At 34.2% G+C, this 13,314-nt stretch overlaps 1 protein-coding gene across 1 annotated transcript in view; it reads left to right on the plus strand.

Annotated features, from left to right (window-relative positions):
* The window catches only part of SVOPL (SVOP like), an 87,995-nt gene extending 80,199 nt beyond the window's left edge, over positions 1-7,796 (plus strand). Inside the window, 2 exon segments of the mRNA XM_074267813.1 lie at positions 1,169-1,282; positions 7,569-7,796. Of these exon segments, the coding sequence (XP_074123914.1) occupies positions 1,169-1,282; positions 7,569-7,580 (126 nt within the window). The 3' untranslated portion in view covers positions 7,581-7,796.
* The last annotated feature ends 5,518 nt before the right edge of the window (positions 7,797-13,314 follow it).

Genomic DNA, 13,314 nt, shown 5'->3' on the forward strand with positions numbered 1-13,314 from the left:
GCTGATCAGGTTAGCAAAAATTGTTCAATTTGTCTTTTTAGGCTTTCCTGAGCAGAATTCAGTCTAATGTACATTAGAGGTCATCCTGAAGGAATTTGTTAATCAGCTAAGGCAAAATATCTTGTGTTATGCTACCTTGACTGCTCTCTGTGTGGTGGTAAATGGAAGATGGAACTAGCTCTGGTGCAGATTTCCAAGAGTCCACAAATCTTTTCCAAATTTCCATCAAAATTTACAACTTCAATTTAAATATTTTGTATTTTGAAAATATCTTGTATGACATCATTCACATGTACAATTGCTATATTCCTTTCCTTCTCAAGGAATGGGGGAGGGGCAAGTAGTTGAGAATTTAGCTTAAATTCATGTAATATTCTGAAAGGGGGTCTGTAAATTATGTGACTTCAGGCAAATATTAAGTTTCTAAATCTGTAAAGTGAGGAATTCAGTCTGGTCCTGGGCAGTCTGATCATGACTCATTTATTCTCTATGGAACAAATGTTTTAAAAACAAAATACCCTTTCTCACTTCCAAAAGATGGAGAAAACAAGGAGCTATTGTCGAGAAAAAGATTGATAGAGGAGGGGGAAGGAGAAAAGCATTAAATGCCCCCTTTGTGCCAGGTCCTGACTAAGGAGCTTATGTAAGAATCATATTGGATCCTTAGTGTCATGTTAAGATTTTGTAATTCTTCATCTGCATGCTTGCAGCAAGCATCAGTGAGAATTGTACTAAAAAGTTTGTGGTACAAAGCCCCATTCTAACACTTAAAAGTCAGCCCGAGTCTATAAAAATGAAAGGCTACCCATGATACTTAACACTATGTCACAAGCAGCTTGTGCTAGAAATGCCTTGAGAATTGTAAACTGTCGTGGGTATAAACATGTAGAGCATGTAAGTGATTAGGATGCAGGGCTAGAAAGGACCTTACTGATTATTTAGAATAAATTTCATTTCAATTGAGGAAACTGAGATAAAGGAGATGAAATAATTTACACAAAACCTGAAATAGAAATCAGACAAGTTCTTTGACTCCAAGTCTTTCATGTGGCGAAAGTGGCTTTGGTATTGCCAAACTCTTAACTGCTTTTCTGGCACTCATTTGCCCATAGAAGTACTGGACTCCCAAAAAATGCAGCCATCAACTTATTTTCTTTGTCACTTGCAGGTACTCATGAGTGCATCCTTCTTGGGAGCTTTGTGTCTGTTCTCATCAGTCTGCGTTGTGTGTGCCATTTCTGCATTCACACTTCCCATCGAGACTAAAGGGCGGGCCCTACAGGTAGGTGACATGCTAAAACGTTTAGTACTTTACACTACCACTTATTTCCTTTGCCTTCAAATGCTCTTGTTCTAGGGAAAGAGACTAGTAGATGTTTAAAGTAGTATGCATTGAAATTACAATGCATATAGTACCCTTTAAGAGAAAGCTTTGAAGACCCCCATTATTTGATATACATCTAAACACATTACACATAAATCCTAATCTGATGCCTTAATATGGTAGGAAAATGGACCGTGAAATTTAGGCCTTCAGAATACTAACTCTGTCAAATTTCTCCAAGCTATAAAAATATTTTGATATTTTTGATGTACATCTCTATAAGAATATTATTTGTATAAAATTATAATCAGATCTACATAATTCCAATGCACACACTGGAATGCACTTATCAAGATCCTACTTTTAATGCCTTATTATGTTGTAGAGATCTGGGTTTTTAGATATCTCAGCTCGGGCAGCTTCTACACCATGCTAGAAAGGTTTTGAATCCAACCAAGCCCAGCCTTTGGTTGTCTGTTCTCTTGCACTTTGGAGTTAACTTATTACCAGGGTGACCAAGCAGTACTTTGTAAAATTGATGACAATGTGTAAGGTGAGGTATTTTATGGGTTTTATTTAAGGAGTTAAACTGATGTTCTTGGAGGAATGAAATTCAATTTGAAAGTGGTAGCTACTCCTCCATTTAATGGCTCCACCTGAGAAATTATTTTTTAAATCCAGTTAGCTTTTTTTCTTCCTTTAAATGAGTGTGGGGGGGTCAGTGCTACAAAATGGGGAAAATAAAATTTAAGTAGTGTAAAAAACAGGACTCGTCCTGGGGCATCTTTATCAAGAGAATATACATGAACATGTTAGAGAATACTACTTTTAAATCAACAAAGACAGGTTATCTCTATCTCTTCTTTGTTCATGCAGCTTAGTCGGAGTTTGTGACTGTATACTCCACATATGGCCTAGAGGAAAAATAAACCTCTTATTAGTTACCAAAATCTAACAAATCTGAAGATAAAAGCCTTCTTCCTTTCTTTTCTTTTAATATTTTCAACAAAGGATCATCCAGTTCATCCAGTTTTCTTAAAACTTTTCAGTGTTAGGCAATTAATTAAATCTTGAAGTACACTATTTCACTAATTGCTCATTAGAATTTTAAAAAATCTTCAGCAAAAATCTGCTCAATTTCCACCCATTATTTTCATAATTCTGCTACCTAGGGCCAATAAAACAAAGCTAATTTTTGTTCCTACATGATAGACCTTCTGTTACTTTGACATAGTTATCAAGTTTCCCATCTGCTACAGATTAAAGTTCAAACTGATCCCCCACAAGGAATGATTTTGAGTGCATTCTATATCTTGATTGTGCTTTCTGAAGGTACTCTAGGTATCTTTTAGAGCTGGGCTTCTCAAACTGCCCGCTGAGGATGTTTATGTGCTCCCCCCCCCCCCTTATGGCAAATGGGCTGAGGCATGGAGATAAAGAGTGTGAGCTTTTGTTTTTACTATAGTCTGGCTCTCCAACAGTCTAAGGGACAGTGAACTGGCCCAAAGTTTGAGAACCACTGTTTTAGAATATTGTGATATATCTCCCTTGCTTTTAGTATTATACTTTTAAAATGACTGTCTAAAATTCCATTAGCTTTTTTGGAACACTAATATAGAATTTAGTTCACATTCTCCAATTAAAAAAAAAAAAACCCACATAAAATGCCTACTATTTTATTAGTTGGCCCACCCTCCAGTTCTGTTGAGATTACTTTATCTTTTCAGTTCCAAATTCTCTCCCTCCTACTTCCACATACCAGACCCATTAAGAAAGAAAGAAGTGCATTAAAGATATGAATAAAGTAAAAGAATGTATTTATCAATGCCCTTCCTAGGCCTTTTTCTTTAAAATATTGTCATATAAATTATTCTCTTTCTGTTTGCTTCACTTTGTAATGGCTCACAGAAATCTTTCCAGACTTCTCTTGTTCCTTATAAAACAATAGAATCCCATTTATATTCACAAAGCACAACTTGTTATTTCCCAATTAGGAGGCATTCCTTCATAGTTTCAAAATCTTTGCCACCATGCAGAGATGCTTTGTTTTCATATATATGGGTCCTTTTCGTTGAATGTCTTTGGGGTAGAGACCAGACTAATAATATTGTTAGGTCAAAGGGTATATACAATTTCAGAAACGGTCAGGGCCAATCCATAATGTTAACATTGCATTCATGTACCTATCTTCCCACAGGCTCTCTAGTGTATCATTTTTTTTTTGTCAACTCCAACAATCTAATAGGTATAAAGTGGCATTTCAATGTTGGCTTAAATTTCTCCAATTTACTGGTAATCAATGAATAATTATAATGATGCAAATCTGTCCTCTGGCCCTCGTTTAAATAGCTTCTATTTCTCTGAAAACTGTCGGCTCAGACATATCCTTTGTCCATCTTATAAAGTGGAGAATGGCTTATTTTAATTTGACTCAGTTTCTACCTCAAATAATTTTTATTAGTAAATTGCTACAAAGATTGTTCTTATTTCCTGTTTTTCCTTCTACTTTTGGCTGCATTGGTATTTCTTATGCAAAAACAATTTTATGTAATGAAAATTATCCATTTTGCTTATTCTAACCCTTCCTCCTGGCATGATACTTTTCTTTGATCTGATTCAGTTTATAGAGCTTTCGGTACTTCCCCATTTATCACATTTTTTATAGTACAATAATATTCCAAAAACTCCACATAAACAATTTGTTTAGCCAATCCCCAGAGAGATTTCAAACTCAGTCCCTTAGCCAGAGAGTTCACAAGTATTTATTAAATACTTACTATACACAGGGCACAATACCCATTCTAATACAGAAAAAAAGCACGTAAAGAACTATACACACCCAAGATATACACAGAACACATCAAGGGGGGAAATGCAAGACAATGTTAAAGGAAAGCCAAAAGAAAACTTCTTTCCCTTGGAACTTATAACCTCATCCATATTTACCTATTTCTGTTGAGGGCACACCATCTTCCTGTCACATAAGTTAACACCTTCTACCATCCAATAAGGGCCTAGACCTTGTTGATTTTACCTTTACATCTCTGTAGCCAACAGGACCAACTTCTTTCCTCCCCCAAACCATTCTCTACATATTGCCAAACCGACTTTGGAAAGAATTTTCAGTTGAGTGAAGGGAGTCAGAGAAGAATTGAGAAAAGGAAATTGAAGCAAGGAATTCAGGCCACTTTTTTCTAGGAGTTTGGCTGAGATTTATATAAGTTAGAAGGGAAGGCTTGGAAGAAGCAAAGGAATATTTTTAGGCACCAAAGAACCAGAAGGTAGAGATTTAAACCTGAGATGTGATTGTGAGGGGCTATGGGTTGAAAGAGGTGGTGTCAAAGTACAAAATGAGGGGCTGACTTTGGAAGTAGTAAATGGAGGAGGATAATGGTATCACAGGATTTTTTAAGGGGATGTCTTAAAAGTTCTCTATGTTATTTTCTCAGGTAGCAAGGTGAGGTTCTGAGTTAAGAAGGAAGAGAAAGTAGTATGGAAAGTTTAAGATAATAATTTGAACAACCTCTGTTAGGAGTAAGACTTAGGATCAAATAGCAGGACAAGAAAAGGCACATTGAGATTAACAACAAACTTGCAGTGGTCCCAGTCAACTTGTTGGTAAATTTGTTTCTAGTTCCACTAAGCAAACTTGAGATGAGCAGAAGAGGGAGGTGGTAGAATTAATTCAGGGTTGGATTTCAGTGTCAGACAGCAAAGGTATTGCAGAGATAAACTATTTGATTAAGAAATGAGAATAGGAGAGACTACAATGGGATGGAGGTTCTAGTGAGGATAAATAGGTGTAGGAGAGATCAGACATTGAGAGACAAGAAAGAATGGGTTTTAGTCTCTTAAAATTTCAGAATGTGGTCCATTAAGGTAGAATTCTTTGAAATGTAGCTTTTGTCTTTGTATCCCTAGCACCTCTTCCTCCATGATACTTTAAAAATCTTTACTGAATTCCACAATGTACTTGATGGTTCTCACACTAGGCTTGTAGATAAAATGTGAACTACATAAGATGAAACTGATTGACAGGACCTAGGTATTTTAGGAAGAGTGCAGATTTCAGCATAGAGGGAGATATCCTTTAGAAAAAGCCACCTAACAATGTATCCTTGATGCTGGCTCAATGTTAGCATTTTTATCAATAATTTGGATGAAGGCATGAATGTCCATCTTATCCCATTTGCAGATGTCTCCAAAGATGAAAGGTTGGAACAAAAGATCTTAGGACATCAGAATATTAGGCTAAATTTATTAGACAGAATTATAAAATTCAATGAAGTTGTAAAAATCACTTAAAAAAAATCAACTTCCAAAGATGAGATTTGGACAGATTCTAGACAGAAATTCATCTAAAGATGTTTGGGGGGGTTAAGTGGGTACAATGAGTCAACAGTAACCAAGAAGGCAGGGGAAGATATCAGTATACTTAGGTTGGTGGTGTCAAACTCAAATAGAAACAGTGTCATTCAACCATATATAGATACCTGCAGGCTACATGTTGAGTTAAATTTAAAATGTGATATTTTGTACGTTTTAGTGTATTTTAATGTGGTTTGGGCAACACATGGTACTGCAGAATATATGTCTCTCTTTGTCTTAGTCTGTAACAACAGAAGCATAAAGTTGGCTAGAAGATAAAAGAACACAGGATTGCCACTGTATCTGTTGATTTAATTTTATAGAGCAAACAACACCTTTAAAGCTTCTCTTCAAAAAGCTATCTCAAAGCCTATGTCCAAATTGAAGCACAAAACAAGATGTGCTTAGCCAAAGTAATTTGAGACTTTGATGGAGGAAATCCAGAACCAGAAGTTGAATCTTGAGGTTCTTGCTGGAAAACCAAGCAAATACTCTTCTTTTATAGGCTAAGGTCCAAGAGATGGACCTGTTTTTGGCTGGTATTTCAATGACTGACACACATAATCACGCAATAGAATTAAGTGTCCAAAAAAGGAAAAACCACAAGGTAAAGAAGGTCTTTTATCCAAATTACCTTACACAGGCAGAATTAGTCCTTAACTTGGATACATAAGGGGAAAAAATTAGTTATTTTATGAAAGCTTTGTTGATTACATGATGGACAATTAATCTATCCATCAATATACATCCTGGACATTCTAGATGAATGATTTTGAAGAACAAGAGCTAATTAATTGGATGGCCTTTGGAAGACAACAAAGGTCTTTCAATGACCTTTATCTTCCTCTTGAAATATCAAAGGCTCATCTTTCCATCATTAATAGACTCCTAGTGATGATTTAAGGCTGTGAGTAATGGATATCCTCGCCCAAAAAGACAAGGAGAACCACAAGGTGGGCATGATCAATCTGGAAAATATTACTAACACAGATTGTGCAGAAGTGCTATGAATAATGTCAACCACAAAATGATCCAAAGAGACAGGCTAGTTACATAGCAGAGTTAACCAGTAGACAGTTTGTGTTTCTCTCTGGCAGCCTCCACAAAGATTCCCAGTATATGAGGTGGATGAACTGAAACAAATTTGAGAGGTCACATACAACAAATGCAGAGGCAAGATGATGGCCAATAATCTACAACCTCAGAGAGAATGTTCATATGAAATAATCTATTGGAATAGTGGATTTTCCAGAATAGGAAAGGTGACTGTCTTTGCTTTGGTTTTGAGAGTTTATATGGAGTATTGCATTCACTTCTGGGTGCCACAAGGAAAACAGAATGTTTAAAAATGGGAAAATGAGATGAAAAGTCTTGAGATCACACCACAGGAGATTTGGTTGAAGCACCTGAGAATGTTTAGACTGCTTATTTAAGGTCCATCCCAACTCTAATAATACTCTGGAACTCTCCACACAGGTACTGTACTTCCTGGAAAATAGAGCAAGATCACTTGTAAGAGAGGATCATCCATTCCTTTATATTAGGAATATAAATAGTATTTGTACCGTTTCAAGATACATATATTACTGACTTGTCCCAAGCCCAAATATAACTTCAGAATTACCACACGGAATCATACTTTCTTGAGAGTTTCTATTAAATTGGGATTTTTTTTTTCCATCTACCTAGGAATTATACCAAGATGTATTCCTCTTCTGTTAGTATAATAACAACTAATTTTAGAGATCATATTGCATCATAATATATGCTCTCATTAATATCTTAAATGTACAGAAAGAACATATCATGATGGTGGATAGATTAAAGTGATAACTGTCATTCTGATTTATTCAATATCTTTTTTTTTTTTTTACAGCAAACAAAATGAAGACATGCAAATGAAGAAACGTATTTTATTTTTACAAACATGTTCTTGAGGTAGTTTTATTTTACCCTCTCCCTATTTCAATTTATCTTGAATTCATTTATGATTAATACTGTGACACTAAGGAACAATTTTTTTTTTAAATGGATTTGAAAGGTAGCTCACCATCCTAGGAGTTTTCTTCCAAAAATTCAATAAATACCTGTTATACAGCCCAAAGCAGTCTCTTCTTAATCTCAGTAGGGATCAGAACCAAAAAACCACACAGATCTTTTCTGTCTCTTTGGACTTCTACAACAATGCCTTGGCAAACATGGAATGCCCAACAAAATCAAAATTGAGTCTTAGAAAAAAAAAAAGATTTCAGGTTGTATGTATAATTATTTTTGAGAGCAATCTTGATTCTAGAGTAAGTCATTTAACCTCTCCAACCTCAATTTTCTCATCTTACAGTTAGGAGAGATTTGGACTAGGTGACCTTGTAGGTCATTCTTATGCGAAGTATAACTAAAATATTCACATGGATTTGGGAGTTATAATAAATTATGACTTTAAAAAGTCTGGATTTCTGCTGATGTTTGCTAACTTTGCCAATATAGTTATGAAAATATCCACAGAAGTATATTTTATAGTATTACAATCAACTGAAAGCTAAATGGCAATAGGAAAAAAAGAAAGCACATTAATTTCGAAGGTAAGGAACTAAATAGCATCTTAATTCTGTGGCTTAATTCTGAACCTCTCTAGGAATTATTTTCCTAATCTATAAAATGAAGATATTAGAAGGTTAAATCTAAGGTCTTATCACTTAATATAATTTCTTTAAGTTGAGTTTTCAGTTTATTAGTCATTATTGCTTATCAGTAAGAGAAGCAGTGAAATATGATAAAGACAACAGCTTTTGAAAAAAAACAGGAGCCTAATTTACTGGATTATAAAGGTTATGTTAAGTCTTATTTTTCTGATCTTCAAGTTCAACATTAGATAATACCTATAATGACTACAGAGCTGTGACTGAGGCTCATAAGAAATTAAGAATTTAAAAACGACGCATACACTAAACATAGATATATGATATAATTAACTAATGAAATACAATTTGCCTTGCTTCAGAAGTAGGACATAAAAAAGAAAATTTAAAATGTAAAATTCTTCTCAAGACTTCTTGAAATTAAAAACAAGGCTTTTTTAGATATTAGGAATCTTTCCTACTTAAATGTTCTAGAATGTGAGACAGTTATATATCTATTTTTTTTCCCCTTCCAAGTTTTGCGCCAGGTAGCAAACTACATTTCATTTTTCTCAGAAGAAAAATAAGCATAGGACTTTGCTGTGTTTCCAACTGTTGCGAATTTAAAATATTTTCCATGGGCATATTATTGCAATATTTATCTAATTATAAAAATATTAAGTTTTTGCTGATGTTATTGCCTCCAAAGATACTAAGCAGGATTAAACAAAAGACTTATGCTTAATAAATAAGTCTACAAGCGCTGAATGAAACGCCAAATGGATTGGAATTTAAAAGATGTTTTCATTTTAAAATAAAAGGTTTGAAATAGGCAGCTATTTAATGTATAACTTCTCTGTACCTTTGGCATTTTGTATTGTTTTAACCCAAAGTAATTTAAAAAGTAGGAATAGTTCAAAATTTACAAGAACAAATTTGAAAAGATAATTAAATTTAAAAAGTAAAACTGTTAACAAAATTCAATATCTTAACTCTATCCAAACTTTTAAAGAATTTTCATTAGCTGCTTGCTCAATGCATAACATGGTCCTAGATTTCACATTAAAATCTCATTCTCTAGATAAATGTTATCTCACAATTATTAGATATTAGATATTAGATATTAAATATTAGATAGAGATGACCACCAAGGCAGAACTCCTGTACTGATCCACTGGTCTGACACACCATTTTCCAGAAACTGTTGTTCACATAATGCTTAATGATTAGGGTGCCGCACAGTTTAAAAATTAATTTAAAATTCACACAACCAATTAAATGTAAAAGAAATCCAAACAAACATTCAAATGATTTTATGTAAGTCTAGTATTTATGCTTCTGAAAGTAACAAAAGCTAAATGAAGACTTTTTTTGATCATCCTGTATATATGGTTGCTAAACCTTGATTAGGGCTCTGTACACATTTATTTAGTAAAATGGCCTACATTTTAACTGAAAATGCTGCTTAGTAGTTTAAATCTTTATAATTAAAGATATCTAATTCCTTTTATGTACCTATCAAAAGTCAGGAGGAGTCTCCTTAAATGCCATGTTGAATTAACTTTGCCCGAATAAATATATTTTGAAGTTCTTTTGAGCTGAAATATTCACATTATGAACATTCATTCAAGTTTCTTTTATTAAATCAAAGCACCACAGTCTGCCAAAAACAAAACATTCCATACATAACACAGTAACAAAGACTACTGTATCAGATGTCCTTCACAATAAAATAAGTGATTCCTCAATGAAGAAAAATCTGTAATCTGATTGGCTAGCATTACTCAGGAAAAAGATCCACCAGTATGTGAATTATAGCCCATTAATTTCACACCCAGTGTTATAAAGATGAAAGCTAGGTGCAATCAGCTTGTAAAAAGACATTAAATATAAATTTACACAATGTTATAAAAATGTTTAAAAAATATTTACATGGTTATTTTAAAGGGGATAAATTTTAAGCAGGAATTGGGTGGTTGAACTCATGGTGATGCTTATAATTTAAATAGCCAATCAGATCACTTTCTCTCGTTTATAATGAATGCAGGACATATTACCCACTCCCCCCAAAAAAAAGAAAAAAAAAAAGAAAGAATAAACTTTCAATTTCAACCTATAAACCTTTTGATCACATGCAGCAACTTATTTTTCTGAATTTCTAATTTGTGGAGTAGGCCCTAGAAAAAGGAAGACCATTCTCTACTTCCCCATCTTATTAACTTTGGAATTCCGATTTGAAAGTTCAAGCTATTGGATAAAAACCAGACACTGAAATGCAAAATTCAGTATCAGAGTAATTAATACTCACCCTTTTGACTGTGGGGACAACCTCATACTCTGTTTTCAAAGTATTCATAGGTTACACTATTTCTCTTTTGTTATACAACCAGCAGTCTTTAGGTTAGAACAGGGTACCATTAGTAAAGCAAAAGGAAAAAAAAAAACTATTAGGTTTGTTTCTTGACATTTACTTAGTTTAGTGCTGTATAAGCTAGCTTCCCTTGCTCCTGTCATAAATGATTTAAAGAATGGTCTAATTCCAAGTTAAATAAAGGAAAAAAAATAACATGTCATTCAATTTTAAAGAACTATTTCATTACCAAATACTGATATCAAGTAGTTTAAATTCAATAATATAAGTTACTATAATTTAAAAGTTCTGCTGCATTAAGAAAATTCTGAAAAGAAATAGCCTGTGAATACTAGGCCAAGTGGTCTTATCAGTAAGTCACTGCTTGTATACCTGGCTTCCCCTGCTACATAGTTGTATAATGCTTGTTTACGAGGTTGGGCCAGATTATTTTTACTGTATTCCAGAACTACTAGGGCTAAAGTAGAATAGGATTTATAAATAGGGCTACTGTAGTTCTGAGATTTGCATCTCTGATTCCTGCAACCAAATCCCAAAAGAAACCTCCATGGGTTTCCAAGACAGGAATAGAAGCTGGAGTTCACAAGTTTAGGTCAGGGAAGCCTGAGTCACAATGAACATTTTTTTACAGCCCTTTCTTCATCCTAGGGATGTGTCAAGACTAGGGTCCTCTTAATGTCCTCTGCCAAAAGGATACAAAACATTATGACTACGATACAGCCAGGCACCAGGGGGAACTAATTAATAAGGTAGCAGGCAATACGAGGTAATTTAAGGACTATGTATCACTATAACTTTGTAACCTGAGTCCCAAGCACATAGTAGTAGGAATTTATATGCTTAATTGAAATTAAGATATATAGAGCATTCAGAAATGCTACAGATAATCGTAGAGATGATCTCACACAAAGTAATACTGAAACAATCAATGTTCCAGGTGGCCAGGTGAAGAGATACACTCAGAGGCAGTGTGGGTATAGTACAAATATTGGATCAGAAGATCCAGATATAAGTTGTAGTTCAGACACTTATTAGTCTTGGACAAATGAACTTCTTTCAGCTTCAGTTTTATCATCTGTAAAATTGGAGCAGTAACACTTACACTACCTACTATTGTGAGGAAAGCACTTTCACCATAAGAATATGAGCTCTCTCTCTTTTCTCTCTCTCAAATGCTTAAATATATAGCAGAGGTAAAGCAGGTAACCTGACAGTTTGCACTGGAAAAAAAAAAAAAAGAAAAAAAAAAAAAAAAGGTATGGCACTGAATACCACAGTAAGAGGTATGTATGTACACGCTTGCAGGAATTCTGGCTCAGTTTTATTTAGAAAATTACATTCTCCCCCTGCTGAAGCTTCACATCCCTTTGGTTGCCCTCCTCACAACAGTCTAGTTAATGTTGCTCTATTCCAACCCAAGGGATGAATAGGGAAAGTCTATGGGGTAAAAAAAATTGTGACAAAAATATTAGCCCAACAAGACAAAACACTTATGAACAGCTCAAGAGCTTTTGTGCTAATAATGCCATTGCATACCTAGAGTGAAACTGGTGAAAAATGTCAACTATAAATAACAACTTTTCTTAATTTGTCTACAATTACACTCAAAATCATAACAGACACCTCATTTAATAGTTACTTTTTAAAATCTCATGATCTGGGTTTAAGACTGCTAAAAGATCCTACATAAACCAACATGGAAAGCAGTATTAATATTTTAGGAGCAAGAACGTTCTCTACAGGAAATGGGAACAAACCTATTGCTTATGGTCAATTTACTCTTTGTGTGTCATCCTCAGCCGTACCTTATGACCCAACTAATTTAACTTCAAAATATCATCATTGGGATGTTTTTGAAGTGCCCTAGCCAGAGTTTTTTTCCTTACAGGTGGTTAGTTGTTTTTTTATTACCACTTCAATGAAAGTTCAACAAAGTTCTGTCAATGTAAAACATTTCATCAAATATATTAGAAAATTATAGGTAGGCTATTTTGTTCCTTCTTCCCTAAATTTACATTTTTTTCCTTTAAAAATTTGCCCAAGCATCGAAAACAATGAATAGAAAGAAATAAAGTCTGAGCAGGTTTAAAACCTGATCTAATATGAAATCAGGAGAAAACTTCTTGTTTCTTCTATCCAGACCGATGAGAAGGAAAATCTAATCAAAGTTCAACCACAATGGAGGGTTTTAGATGACACTGTTAATGAGTTCTGACACTATTAAAACCAAGGCAGAAAATAGCAAACGCTAACATCTAACAAAAACTCCACTAAAAATTTTTACGCCAAAACACAATTTTATCCTAAACAACACGAGACAGTGAAAAATTACAGAAACTACTTATTCCTTTTTTTTTTTTTCTTTTTAAAGTTCATTAATGCCCAAAAGTGTATGGTGAAGCAACTTCACATCACATACAGTGCAAATGGCTGTTATTTCAAAGAATTCAATCAAAAGCCATGTGGTAATGAATGAGGGCTTTTATCAAGAGTAAAAAACAAGTCACATCTGCACTTAACGCTGTTAGAGGCAATAACAGAGAAGACACTAGTTCCAGAAATGATTGGCTAATAGCCTAAACACACCTGATACATAAAAACATCTTCACAGACAAGCCAAAAAATAAACCCAAGCA

The sequence above is a fragment of the Sminthopsis crassicaudata genome, chromosome 5, assembly GCF_048593235.1.
Source record: "Sminthopsis crassicaudata isolate SCR6 chromosome 5, ASM4859323v1, whole genome shotgun sequence".
In the NCBI taxonomy this organism is placed as follows: Eukaryota; Metazoa; Chordata; class Mammalia; order Dasyuromorphia; family Dasyuridae; genus Sminthopsis; species Sminthopsis crassicaudata.